The sequence below is a fragment of the Salmo salar genome, chromosome 19 (assembly GCF_965601325.2).
Source record: "Salmo salar chromosome 19, fSalSal1, whole genome shotgun sequence".
In the NCBI taxonomy this organism is placed as follows: Eukaryota; Metazoa; Chordata; class Actinopteri; order Salmoniformes; family Salmonidae; genus Salmo; species Salmo salar.
Genome location: NC_138309.1, coordinates 52,131,313 through 52,146,655, shown reverse-complemented (window position 1 = coordinate 52,146,655; position 15,343 = coordinate 52,131,313). Strand labels below are relative to the sequence as shown.

Sequence of the window (15,343 nt, the reverse complement as noted above, 5' to 3'; positions counted from 1 at the left end):
ATTGGACAATTATTTACTTGATTTTGCTTTTAGCAAAGTACAGAAATGCATTCTTGCCAGTACTTGTCGTCACAGTACAAGATTTTACAGTAATTGAAATCTGAATACAGCAGCATACTGTCATTTTATAAAAATAATAGCCTCAGGTTGTTTGTTAATTTTTATTTCATTTTTACTGCAGCATTAGGCAAAGTGGAGAAATGTATTCTCACCAATCTCCGTTGTGTCCACAAACCTGGTGGTGCAGTAGGAACTTGAGGTAGCTGGGACCCAAGAGGTTATGAGTTCAAATCCCAAGTGTGTCTGAAGTAATCAGCATACTGTCCATTAACACCTTACTTTAGTTATGAAAATATAGTAACTAGTAGTAAATGTATAGTATTTTCACCACAACTAGACAAATACCTCCAGGGGACCACGTCCTAAAAACATCCTTGGGGACGTCCCTGGACCAAACCGGAAGTAGACAAAACCTGCAGGGGACCATGACTGATTAAATTGAGTTAATGCCAATTATGCCTTTCAAAGTAAAATATTCAGAATTACATTTAACACCTGGGCTCACATGTGGTCATGTTATCACATGTTGAAATTTCACTTCCCCATGTTGTCACATTTATTTGACATTCATTTCACATGATATCATGTTCTCACATGCTCACATGTTGTCACGTGTAGTTTTATGTTATCACATGTTGCTTCACATTGTCACATGTTATCAGGATGTGATCATGTGTTTTTTCCAGAAGGGAGACAGATCTCAACAAGCTCCTTTTAAAGAAATACTGTACAACTAACACCTATTGAACCCATTGTAAATACGTCTTTCTATACCTATGAGGTTATTATGCCAGTCGTCCCCTCTAGTGTAGCAGTGATTCATTCATCAGGGTGTATTATTAGGAGGATTTAGTGACAGAAGACCAGTTTGATTAAAAGACCAATCTGGTCCGTCTGGCTATTATCTAATAGAGGCAGATTGTGTCTGTTCTTATTTATGAATGCCAGGGCCTTTCAGGATATTAAACAATTAAACAGCCTCCCCTGAGATGTAAATTAATCGCATGCTTTTCAGCCAGGAAATACAATGATGACTGATACAGAGCATCTTGATGCCCTGGTACCATGCTCCATGGACTTGACTCTGAGATAACGTGACTCTGAGATAACGTTACTCTGAGATAAACGCTGTATCCTATTGTCCTCCGTTTTCTCCCTCCCTTTTCTCCCTTATTTTGCTGTCACTCCATCACAGATAAAGCTGTCAGGCAATGATGGATATCTAATAGACATGTTGGGAAGGAAGGAGGGAGGGATAAACGTGTTAGGAAGGAAGGAGGGAGGACACAGCGAGATAACTCACTCTGTGTGTGAAGACTATTACTTTTTACAGCTTTCACCGCTCGGTATGGCAACTGGGGCCGAGTACATCTCACACAAGTACTGGTATTTAACCCTTCCTCCTATGCTGAGTCTCTTCCTTACACATATGGACAGCTAATACACCTCTGTTGCTAGACAGGACTTTGGTGAAGTCTGTTCTTTCTCACTTCATCTGACCTGACCTCGGCCCAAATTCCTTGCTCCTCCCCAACTCATGGCTGTCCTCTTGACTTGTACCAGACTGTGGTACCCATCTCCTTTCCATAGGATACCTAATGTCTAACAATAACATGTTCTGACAGAATGTAAATGTTCTGCATTCCCCTCTCTTCCTTAGTGACTTGATTAATGATATTTCAAGTTTATAAGTCAGAACACATCAACGGTAAAGTCTACACTTGTTGTATTCAGGCATGTGACAAATACAATTTGATTTGATTTAAAACCCCAGTATATTCCTTTGGTCCATTTTCACATTTAGTTTTTTAGGGTGAATTTACGGAACAGTTTGAAGGGAGGTAGATATGTGTCCATATTTCATTTTCCAGCTGATAAAGGAGCTGCCAACAGTGCTGGCGAAGAATTGCCCCTCCAGAAAGCTTAGATGGAAGAGAGGCTGTTGGTGCTGTCACCATTTGGACCAATTCCACACAGCTGTAGTCGGTGAAACACACCGCAGGTACCGTCAAACCAGATCAACAGGGTTTTGTCTTTTTGTCTCTGCCCTGGCCAGAGGTGTTTTTGGGAGGAAATGCTCCAGTTATTTGGCAAACATATGTTGTTCAGGGAACACAACGCAGCCCTGATTATGAAATTCAGATAAAAATGAAGAAGAAGGTGTAAAAACTAGAGATAGAGAGGGTAGAGGTAAGGAAATATTAATCTTAAGGCATCTAAGTCTTGGTTGTCCTGCTGGAGGGATGGCAGAGGTTTACATCTAACCCTCCCTGCTGCTCAGGGAACGGACCAGGGCCCGGTTTCCCAGAAGCATCTTAAGATGAAGTTCATTGCTAGAACCATCGAATGACCATCATTAAATCTCTGAGCTGTTTCCCAAAACCATGGTTGCTAACGTTACACTTGAAAGCGCTCGTAATCTAATGACTGCCTTAGACCCCTCGTAGAACAGCTAAGTGCGTCGTAAGATGACTTTTGGCCCTCAATACAGAATCAAGACGTTTATCTGTCTCTCTGTGACCGCCAATAACTTCATAGTTGAATACAAATACAAAGTTTGCAATGTTACAAACAAGCAAAGCAACAATCATTTTTTTTTACCGAGATGACTGCATCATAAGATAGCTATATTAGGCAAAATATAAAACATAGAAATCACTGTCATGTTAAATCAATTAAGTTATTTAGCCAATTGTAGGATAACACAATGTGTACAACATGTGAGCATCGATGTGCCAACTGTGATTTATAGGCTAAGCCGCCTCAGTATTTGCAGCCATAAGTGATAATAATTTCTCCAGCAGCTGATCATTTGTCAGTATTGTGTAGTTATTCTAATTCTAATGTAAGGATGTAAATAGGTAAAGCTGATCCGAAAGTATCGAAAGAACGCTCCAACAACGCACTTAGCGAACATTCTCTCTACGTGGTGTTTTGGTAAACGCATGTTACACCTTAAGCAGCTAGAACAATGCGTTGTTAAAACACTCGTAGGTTTGAGTTCAATCACTGTGGGCAACCCAGCCCAGGAGAATGGCCAGCCTGTTCTGATTAGAGAATGCCAGTCCTTTCATCTGGTGCCAGTCTGTAAACTGTGACCTGTTGCTGCTTGGTGAATCACCAGTTTGTCAGAATCAATCTACAGAGATGGGGATTTTGGAGCCTGCCGGTCTCTGCTGGACATTCAGCAACATTTAGTCCCTCACATTCCAGCAATGCTTTCAATCCCCACATCGATTCGCTTCGTAATGATCTAAAACGAATGTCTGTTTTGCTAATACCTTTCCCTTGTTTTTCCTTTCAGCTGGTGTTCTATTTTTCCTCTGAACCCATTATTGTAGTCTGCATACCATTCTACTGTAATCTCTACACCCGGTGCTCATGTGCCGGTTAAGTAATGAATTTAGACTTTTATTTTAATGCATTAGCCACGACTCCCCAATCTGGGCAACAGCGGTGCTGAGCAGCACGGTCACATTTACAGCCTGTCATGCTCACTTTCACGGGCCGTATATCAGCGGGGGAAATTAAAGAGTGTGCTCTGCTCTTTCATTTTTCCTTGCAGATGGGAAGGTGGAGGTGACCAAAGAGAGCATGAAGCTGTGCACCATGGGACCTGGGAAGGTGTTTGGTGAGCTGGCCATCCTTTACAACTGCACCAGGACGGCCACCGTCAAGAGTAAGTTTGACCAGTATAAGTGAGGCAGTGGGTTGCCCATGCACTGAACACCATAGTTGAGTTAAATTATAAGCTTGGCCATAACTGTCCACAATCAGCCATATACTCCCTCAAACTGATTTACTAAGCATTTGCACCTGTTATTTTCAGAAGATAATAAAATCCAAAAATACTTATCCTTATCCAAGCTTAGTAAATCAGAATGACTGGCCTTTCAACAGCAGTGAGTTGAGCTGAGGTGGATAACGTGTAAAGAACAAATTATCATTCTCTGAGCTTTGTTTGAGTCAATTTTAATTATATCCACCCAACATGGAATCAGACAGATAATTCCCTCTTTTATAAAGTCATTCCAGGTAAATACAGTAGACAATTTGTTTAAGTCTCCCTCCCAGATACTGAAGACAGCCTCTGAATAATTTTCTGTGCTTTCGATGGTTACTTTCCTGCTTTTGCCAAGTACAAAGAGAGAGAACTTGAGCACACACACAGAATAACATCTGTGTCCTGAGGAAATACTCTTTCTATCTTTTCACTGTGACGAATCATTGACTAATGAATGCGAACCTGGAATTCCTGTTGGGCAAATTCTTTTAACAAAATGTCTTTTGACATATGTAAAGTCAGATTGGTATGTAAACATGACCGAAAGCATTATCTTATCATGGCTATATAGTTCCTTAATATAACGGTAAGAGTAGCAGCTGTTGCTGAATAAATATCTGATTTGGCTATTTCATGCACAGCATCCATTTAAATTGTTTTCATATATCCCAATATAGTTTTCAGGGAAGGCTTAGATCATAGCAAATACACCCACTCAAACACTCCCACACATCAATTTAGGTCTGTGTAACCACACAATCCACCTACATGCACTGACACACACAATCGTCACAAAGATGATTATTATAGAATTATTATTTCAACGTTTTCATACATTGTTCATGCTTTCGAAAGTAAATATGATTTTATTGTGTTAATAGGTTAATGAGTCAGTCTACATCCCCAAAAAGTAGGGTTATGGTTCTATGTGGAACCATACTGACCCAAAGAACCCTTTAAGCCCTTCAATGGCTTTTTGCAGTTAAAAAAAGTGTTGTTTCCTTGTTGAGTGACAATTAAAATGTAGGGGCGGCGGGGTGTTTGAATATTTAGGCGCGGGGTTTGCGCACTTTTTTTTGTGCAACCGTGAGTGAGAGTGTCATTCAAGTTTATCTAATCTGTTGTGTTGTGCCATTAAAAGTTATATATGACTGTGTCCTGTGACGGTGTTTTGTGAAAGAATCATGTATGGCCTTGGAAAAACGAAATAAAATGACCATGTGTCAGTTGTTGTCTAAGTCATTAGTTCTCAATTCCCCCCTCAGGGACCTCCAACAGTTTCAGAGTTAGCGCCTGATTCAGCTTGTTAGTAGTGATAGGGAAACAAAGTTTCGTGAAGCATTGAGGCATTCCAGCCAATTGTGCTGAAAATAGCTTCATTAATTGAGGCTTTGATCAACACAGTGTACACTATTGGCACCTGCTGGTCAAAATAATTTAGAACAGCCAAATTATTATAGATGACGTCCCACACGCTGTGGCACGTGCGCAGAGTAGCCTTTTTGTCTTCTACCAAACCAATCAGGTGGTTGTTTGGCGAAACAAAGCTTTGGACGTCATTGATCACGTGCCTCCTGATAAAGTGATACAGGCATCGGCACACTGCTTCGAAGTAAACTGCTTAGCGATTTCGACACATGTCCTGGAGCTCCGGTATCAAAGCTAACATAACTACTTATTAGTAAACACAGTAATAAAACCTATGAAATTATAACGATATTAAAAACCAAAAATTAAGTTTTGAAGGTTTGAATTCTAAGCAATCTGCCTAAACATTGTTGGAAGTACAATAGACCAACATAGTTACTGTAGTAGGTCAAAGCTGTCTCCTGGAAAACCTTGGTAGAATGTGGGTGGTGTACACATTGTGGTGCTTAAGTGAATTTTCGTTCTTTTTCAGCTTCAGACTAATGCCTATTTCTCACTTCGTTTTTTGTTTATAATTTACATAGTTTTTACACCGGAAGGTGATTATACAACATTGTAAACTGGGGGGTTCGAGCCCTGAATGCTGATTGGCTGACAGCCGTGGTGTCTCAGAGCGTACACTACGGGTACGACAAAACATTTATTTTAGCAGCTCTAATTGCGTTGGTAACCAGTTTATAATAGAAATAAGGCACCTCGTGGGGTTTGTGATATATGGCCAATATACCACGGCTAAGGGCTGTATCCAGGCACTCCGCGTTGCGTCGTGCAGAGAACAGTCCTTGGTTTTGGTATATTGGCCATATACCACACTCCCTCTGGCCTTATTGCTTAATTATAATACAGTGAAACAAAGCAATAAAAAGTACACAATAACGACAAATGGAAAAATAAATAATGTAGTTATTAGTATTTATTTAACATTAACAGCTGATTTTCTAGAGGGAAGCAAAAAAACAGAAACCCATTTAAGCCAATATGGACAACTGGACAAAACTGGACAAAACTTCCCTGATCTCTTTTAACAAGACAATCGAGAAAGCTCCTGGAAAATACACAAATAATCAACATGTACCCATTTACTATTTACATGAAAATGTACTTTAAAGTTTAGTGAAGAAAGGCTTAGTACTACATTACCTGTAAATTCAGGGATGGCCACAATTGCTAATTGAGAGCTACAGGGTTATGCAGGCTTTCTTGTTCAAGTTCAGTTCAACTGCACCTGATTCTATTATTTCCACGCCCTGACCTGAGAGAGACGTTTTATTTCCTCTAATTTGGTTAGGTCAGGGTGTGATGTGGGGTGGGCATTCTATGTCATGTATTTCTTTGTGTTTGGCCGAGTATGGTTCCTAATCAGAGGCAGCTGTCTATCGTTGTCTCTGATTGGGAATCATACTTAGGCAGCCTTTTCCCCACCTGTATTTGTGGGTAATTATTATTTTCTGTGTGTGTTTTGTGTGTGCCTCAGTTACGTCACGGTCAATTCTGTTTACCTGGTTTTTGTTTTGTTCAGTTTCACTTCAATAAAATAATGTGGAATTACCGGCTCGCTGCGCCTTGGTTAATTTACGAAAGGGAATTTGAAGATAGCGAACGTGACAACTATTCAAGGTCTTGATGAACAGCTGAGGTCTTGATGAACAGCTGAGGTCTTGATGAACAGCTGAGGTCTTGGTGAACAGCTGAGTAGTAGAATCAGGTGTGGTAGCACTGGGCCTGAATGAAAAATCCTGCATAACCCTGTAGCTCGTCTATAGCAATTTTGTTAACAAACATCGTGACGAATGAGAAACTGCTGAGAAACACCTCTAACATATAAAGTCATTATACAAGTACAAAACACTTGTAAGAATACATATTTACAAATCTGACATTGGATAGGGGCCCTAAATCCTTTAGCTATACATTTTCTTAGTAATGCTGTACACAGCTGTCCAGCTAAAGACCACACATTAATTCCTACATTTATAAATGACAGTGCTTTAAAGTATTCACACCCCATTTTGTTGTGTTACAGAGTGGGATTAAAATGGATTTCATTGTGACATCGATCTACACAAAGTACTCTGTAATGTCAAAATGGAAGAAAAATACTAACATTTGTAAAAACAATGATGAAAAAGTAAACACTAACATATCTAGATTACATAAGTATTCAACTTCCTGAGCCAATACATGTTAGAATCACCTTTTGGCAGCAATTACAGTTGTGAGTTTTTTTCTGGGTAAGTCTCTAAAATCTTTCCACACCTGGATTGTGCAACATATGCCCATTATTCTTTTCAGGATTCTTCAAGCTCTGTCAAATTGTTTGTTGGTCATTGCTAGACCACCATTTTCGAGTCTTGCCATAGATTTTCAAGCAGATTTAAGTCAAAACTGTAACTTGGCCACTCAGGAACATTCATTGTCCTGCTGAAAGGACAATTAATCTCCCAGTGTCTGGTGGAAGGCAGACTGAACCAGGTTTTCCTCTGGGATTTTTCTGTGCTTAGCTACGTTATGTTTCTTTTTTCCTGAAAAACTCCCCAGCAAGCATACCCATAACATGATGCAGCCACAACTAAGCTTGAAAATATGGAGAGTGGTACTATGTAATGTATTGGATTTGCCCCAAACATAACACATTGTATTCAGGACAAAAAGTTAATTGCTTTGCCACATTTTTTGCAGTGTTACTTTAGTGCCTTGTTACAGACAGTATGCATGTTTTTGAATACTTTTATTCTGTATAGGCTTCCTTCTTTTCACTCTGTCATTTAGGTTAGAATTGTGGAGTAACTACAAAGTTGTTGATCCATCCTCACTTTTCTCCTACCACAGCCATTAAACTTTGTAACTGTTTTAAAGTCACCATTGGCCTCTTGGTGAAATCCCTGAGCGGTTTCCTTCCTCTCTGGCAACTGAGTTAGGAAGGATGCCTGTATCTTTGTAGTGACTGGGTGTATTGAAACACCATCCAAAGCAATTAATAACTTCATCATGCTCAACGGGATATTCAATGTCTTTTACCCATCTACCAATAGGTGCCCTTTGAGGCATTAGTAAACCTTCCTGGTCTTTCTGGTTGAAATTCACTGCTCAACTGAGAGACTTTACAGATAATTGTACGTGTTGGGTAGAGATGAGGTAGTCATTCAAAAATTATGTTAAACACTATTGCACACATGGAGTCCATGCAACTTGTGACTTAAGAAAATGTTTACTCCTGAACTTAAGGCTTGCCGTAACAAAGGGGTTGAATACTTATTGACTGAAGACATTTCAGCTTTTAATATTTTATTAATTTGTACAAATGTCTATGTCAATCCACAACAAATCTGAATTAAATTCACTTTAAATTCAGGCTGTAACACAACAAAATGTGGAAAAAAGTAAAGGGCTGTGAATACTTTCTGAAGGTACTGTAAATATGAAAACAGATGGGAGCAGAGTTTGAGAGCTGGGCCCAAAGCTAAGTTAATCGTTATAACCTTCGTAGTAGCATCTTTAAATCTCAGAGCTGTTTCCCAACACCATCGTTATTAAAGTTGCACTTGAAAATGGTCTTAATCTAACGGCTGCCTCAGACCTCTCGTAGAACAGCTTCAGTAGATGCTTTTCTGGCCTCCTGCGTAATTTTATTCACCGAATATCGCCGCTAAACATAGAATCACATGGTTTATCCATCTCTCTCTGACCACGATAACTTCAGAACAAGGTTGACTACAAATCCAACATTTTCAATGTCTTTGCAATTGATACAAACAAGCAATGTATAAAAAGGTGCTTGAAAAGAAAACCGAGATGACTGCGTTAAAATACACTGAGTGTACAAAACATGTACACTTTTGACTCCATGTTGACTCCAATGCTTCCCACAGCTATGTCAAGTTGGTTGGATGGCCAATGGGGGGGTGGATCATTCTTGTTACACATGGGAAACTGTTAAGTGTGAAAAACCCAGCAGCGTTGCAGTTCTTGACACAATTAAACCAGTGCGCTTGACACCTACTACCATACCCTGTTCAAAGGCACTTAAATATTTTGTCTTGCCCATTCACCCTCTGAATGGCACACATAAACAATCCATGTCTCAATTGTCTCAAGGCTTTAAAATCCTTCTTTACCCCGTCTCCTTCCCTTCATCTAGACTGATTGAAGTGGATTTAACAAGTGACATCAATAAGGAATCATAGCGTTCACTTGCATTCACCTGGTCAGTCTATGTTATGGAAAGAGCATGTGTATAAACAGTAAGCTATAGGCCTATCTCAATCATATTGAAATACATTTCATGTCCAATCAATTGAGCTCTGTTATACTCCTTGTAGGCTACTGTCTGTCATTTGTCTCAACATATTTCATGATGTGTAGCCTAACGTGCGCAGTGATGTGCCAAATCTGGGATTTAGTGCACTTTTATTGGGTAACATTAGAATAAGCCGCCTCAATATTTGCAGCCATAGGTATTAATATCTCTCCAGGAGCTGATCCGTCGTCAGTATTGTGAAATCATTCAAATGTTAAGGAAATATTTGAATGGAGAATGCTGATCCGAGAGCAACGCTTCCTTTCTTTCGATCCTATCTGTGTCGACACTTGCTCCAACAACACACTTGGCAACCATTCTCTCTGCTTGGTGTTTTTGGGGAACGCGTGTTACATCTTCGGCCGTTGTAGGAAAGATGCAATGTTAAAACACTCATAAGGCTAAAAATCCATTGCTATCGGGAAATCGGGGTCTGTTCTCTCCACCATCTATCCCCCAAGGTAGCAAGAAGAGGCGCTCACTAGTACTAGTACACGTCACACTCCCTGTCCCTTGCCACTCAACGACGCCCAATGAACCCAAAGGCTCTTTTAAGAGACATCTAATAAATGAACATAAACACACACCATGTTCACGTCTGTGTATGTGTGTGTGTCGGAAAAACCTGGGGAGTGTCAAAATCTATACACGAAAGAGAATTATCAAAATATCCCCTTTGGTACTGGAACCTAGGACCTTCATATCCCAGGGCAGTGACTACGCTAACTGTTATGCTATGAACCCTGTAATAGATACATCAATTGACGCCATTGAGATGGACCGTCTGGTGATGACAGCACACGTTCGTTCCAAAAAGGTTTTTGTTGTTCATTCACTCAGTACTGGTTGAACGTTTATTTCTCTTGCTTGGTAAAAACAAAAAGTCTAAAACAGTTGTGTTGAAAACAGTTTCATTTTATCACATACCTAACCAAGTTAGCATGCATGACATTTTCTTTTGACTGCGCACAGGTTACACAAGCAAGCAATGATCATTACGATGTTATTGGATGCTTTGAGTGAAACTTCAGGTGTTCGGGAACACAGTGAAAAATAACTTGACACCGTGTTGATCAGTCAGCGTAAATTTGGAGTATAATGACAATAAGAAAATTGAATTGACAGAGGGAGTGTACCAGCCCTTGATCATGACTCTCAGTTCCATTTACATTTCACATAAGAATCATTGGACGAAGGCGTCTTCTGTATGAGATTTTCTTTAAGAGCCCCGACTCTCAGTTTTAGAAGCATAAGGACCTTATCTTTCTTATCAGCAATAGATTATTTTCAAAAAACAAAACGGTTAAATTGATAGACATCTTTATTGAGTTAGGGTTAGGGTTCCCGCACGGCCATACCTCCATGTCACAGCGTTTGTTTACAGAAGACAGACGGAAGACAGAGGCACCACCTGTGCTAATTAGCTATCTAACATGCTCCGAACACCTGTGTGTAACGGAGGCCGCCAGAAACGTGTTGTCACTGAAAAATACTGTGATAAAGCCAGTTAAAACAGTATACAATAAGTGTATATTTAGCATTTGTGAAATAATTTTGATGTGACATGAAATTACGAGGCTTTATGTTTCTCGAACCATATTGCAGTTGAGAATCAATTCGCGTTTAGATGGAGTATTTGGCTGTTTTGGCGGCAAGAGCTAGTGTATCTCTGAAAATATCAAGATCCTTGGATCTTAAGGAGTAATGGTAGCAAAGACAGATGTGAAGATATGCTTAAACTGCTTCTCCAATAGAAATCCCAGATCACACTTGTCGGCAATGTCATGGTGACGTTAGCTAGCTATGACCATGTGTCGAAATGTCATCGGGTCTAACGGTCGGCTCACGCCGAACTGCACATGTACAGGCCATCAAATCAAAGGCCCTCCTTCGATATAAAGTTGTTTTTGACAAAAAATGAAAACTTGTCAGTCTGTCACGTTCACGAGGTTGGAGTAATAACATGTTCAACGACTTAAGACATTGGCTCAAATCTAGGTTGTGCTTTTAGATTTTGATAAAATTAACAACTAAGGGAGGATTTTGTCACTTCTCTCATTGACTTCTCAAACCCTGGCCTGGTCTGTTTGTTCTATTTCGCAAGCATTCCCAGAGGTCTCGCGATGTTGTGCTTCTGGGTTTAAAAACTTTCTGAAGGTAGGCTCCTTAAAAGTACATCTTTGGCTAGGAACATACTGAATCAATGCATAAGGTAAGAGCTAGAATTTGCTCTGGATTTTTGAACAGTGACACATCTGTTCTGGTGTGTGCATGTATTATAAATTAGCAGCATAGTCGTTTTCCCAAGCTCCCAAAGTTTGGTGTATCTAACATGGCTATAATAGCAGCCAAGGACGTTCGCTAGCTTATTTGTTTGTGCTCTGATTACACGTCAGTGTCCAGGTCAACAGCTTACACAGATGACTGTCTTCAGCCATGTGAAAAATTATCCATAAAGGTTCAATAAAGAACCATAATAAAGGATTCTATATAGCCCCCAAAAGGGTTGTAACCATAGCGGAACCCTTCTTTTGGTGCTATATAGAACCTTTTTTTAATGGTTCTTTATAGAACCTTAGCAAAGGGTTCTTTATAGCACCATACAGGTTCCATTTAGAACCTCATGAGCATGGTTCTTTATAGAACCTTCAAAAAAAGGTTCCAGATAGCACCAAAAAGTGTTCCATTCACTAACAGAAGCGTGCCTGACTAAACTCTGAAAACAAATGGTTCTAATATTCCATAGGTTTTATTATTGTGTTTAGTAACACATTGAATCAGGTGTGCTAGCTCTAGAACAGCTGGGGGTCCCTAAGGAGACAACTGACAACTTTACCAAATCAAAATCAAGTCTCAATTGGGACAAGAGCTTACATGAGTGAGTCTTACACAATATACTGATGCTGGCCATAGTCAAATTTGACATTTAATGGCATAACACAACCGATTAGATAAACTGGAATGACACTCTCACTCACGGTTGCACAAATGAGCTGTGAGCAAACCCAGTCCCAAAATATTCTAATGAGCCGCCGCCCCTACATTTTAATTATCAGTCAAAGAGCAAACAACCATTTTTTGAACTGCAAAGAACCATTGGAGAGCTAAATGGGTTATTTGGATCAGTATGGTTCTATATAGAACCATCACTCTTGACAAAGAACCCTTGAAGAACTCTTTTTGTGTGTACAGGTACAGCTGTAATGAGCATTTGCTCTGCGCTAGTGGCTGTCTCTGCAGAGAGTTACACAAACACCATTACTATGTTTTTCTAAGATACATTAAAATATGAATTAAACAATGAATAACTGTCAAAGGTAGATAGCTGCATTATTATTTAGTTTGTTGACTGTGTTTTTCGATGAATCAACACAAGGATGAATGCACACTGTCGGCACTGGCTTTGGCATAGCTTCCTGCTTTTTCATTCAGTGGTTATGGTAATAGTAGTACTTCAAAATGATTGAAGCAATGTAATGGGAGTCATAAGAATTTTGATGTATATAGTGTGTTCTTTCTTGGATAAATCTATAGCTGCAGTCTGTGAGCTGAAAAGGATTTAGAATGATAGAATGATAGTAACGAAAAGATCACAGTGCTTCACGGTAACAGACAGTTGTCATCGATGTCTTGGGAAATATGGCACAAATCCTATACAGCTTCAAAGAAGAATACAAAGTTGGATTGTATGTGACTGAAAATAGCTGCTATCGGAGTAAGGGCTTTCTGTTATTTCAAGGCTGGACTGGCCAGAGCCTGGAACAGGTTGCCTTGAAGGTCCAGAAAGAAGAATCTCTCTACTCTCCTCTAATGTATCAGCCAGCTGATACTATAAATGTATTTTGTCTTTCATGGGATTTTTGTCATGTGCCTCTTAAGTGCACACGGTAATGTATCTCACAGTATCAGGACACTTATGGGTATTGGCGGCCAGTTCACAAGGCAGCAGATTTTTGTTTTTTTACCAGGCGACAAGTCAGGGACATGGCAGCAGATTTTTGTTTTTTTACCAGGCGACAAGTCAGGGACATGGCAGCAGATTTTTGTTTTTTTACCAGGCGACAAGTCCGGGACATGGCAGCAGATTTTTGTTTTTTTACCAGGCGACAAGTCCGGGACATGGCAGCAGATTTTTGTTTTTTTACCAGGCGACAAGTCCGGGACATGGCAGCAGATTTTTGTTTTTTTACCAGGCGACAAGTCCGGGACATGGCAGCAGATTTTTGTTTTTTTACCAGGCGACAAGTCCGGGACATGGCAGCAGATTTTAGTTTTTTTACCAGGCGACAAGTCCGGGACATGGCAGCAGATTTGAGTTTTTTTACCAGGCGACAAGTCCGGGACATGGCAGCAGATTTTTGTTTTTTTACCAGGCGACAAGTCCGGGACATGGCAGCAGATTTTTGTTTTTTTACCAGGCGACAAGTCAGGGACATGGCAGCAGATTTGAGTTTTTTTACCAGGCGACAAGTCCGGGACATGGCAGAAGATTTTTGTTTTTTTACCAGGTGACAAGTCAGGGACATGGCAGCAGATTTTAGGTTTTTCACCAGGCGACAAGTCCGGGACATGGCAGCAGATTTGAGGTTTTTCACCAGTCGACAAGTCAGGGACATGGCAGCAGATTTGAGGTTTTTCACCAGGCGACAAGTCAGTGACATGGCAGCAGATTTGAGGTTTTTCACCAACGACAAGTCCGGGACATGGCAGCAGATTTGAGGTTTTTCACCAGCGACAAGTCAGGGACATGGCAGCAGATTTGAGTTTTTTCACCAGTCGACAAGTCAGGGACATGGCAGCAGATTTGAGGTTTTTCACCAGGCGACAAGTCAGGGACATGGCAGCAGATTTTAGGTTTTTCGTCAGTCCATTATCTTCTGCTGTGTAATTGAAGTCACAGGGGCTGGTGAGGGGAAGTTGGCTCATAATAATGCCTGGAATAGAGTGAATGGAATGACAAACACATGGAAACCATTCCATTCATTTGAAATATGTTTGATACAATTCCTCTCTCTCTCTCTCTCTCTCTCTCTCTCTCTCTCTGTGTCTATTTATTTTCACACATAAAGTCATTAACAATATTAAGAGGGGCTGTCTGTTTTTAGGAGGGTGTTGTATTTGTAATTTTTTACCCTTATTTTACCAGGTGAGTTGACTGAGTACACATTCTCATTTTACAGCAACAACCTGGGGAATAGTTACAGGAGAGAGGAGGGGGGATGAATGAGCCAATTGGAAACTGGAGATGATTAGGTGGCCTTGAGGGCCAGATTGGGAATTTAGCCAGGACACTGGGGTTAACACCCCTACTCTTACGATAAGTGCTATGGGATCTTTAGTGGCCACAGAGAGTCAGGACACCCGTTTAACATCCCATCCAAAATACGGCGCTTTACACAGGGCAATGTCCCCAGTTACTGCCCTGGGGAATTCAGATATTTTTTTAGACAAGAGGAAAGAGTGCCTGCTAATGCCCCTGGCATTTTCGTTCAGGTGTTATGTTGGCTGAATAGCTTGTTGCTATAGAGACGTCTCCATCCTGACTATTTTTACTTAGTCCCGGGAGAAAATGCGTTTCACCCACTCGTATGCCACTAATGCCTGCAAAGAGCAGGCACAACCAATCATATTGCTTTATTTGAACTCTCGTAGGGGTCCTGCCTGTAACTCAAGGTAAACGGTTGCTTCAGGGAAATATGGTAAACCAATCATCTGATGCTTCATATTTTTTGAAGGCGTTGACCTTTCGGCATTGAAGGTTGATGGAGACGTCT

The 15,343-nt window shown here is 40.4% G+C and overlaps 1 protein-coding gene across 4 annotated transcripts in view; it reads left to right on the top strand.

Moving 5' to 3' along the window:
- The window catches only part of LOC106578950 (cGMP-dependent protein kinase 1), a 236,517-nt gene that overhangs the window by 99,265 nt on the left and 121,909 nt on the right, over positions 1-15,343 (top strand). For all 4 annotated transcript variants that reach the window (XM_045702415.2, XM_045702414.2, XM_045702412.2 and 1 more), the window contains exon 3: positions 3,626-3,739. In XM_045702415.2, the coding sequence (XP_045558371.1) occupies positions 3,626-3,739 (114 nt within the window). The remainder of the gene's footprint in view (positions 1-3,625; positions 3,740-15,343) is intronic.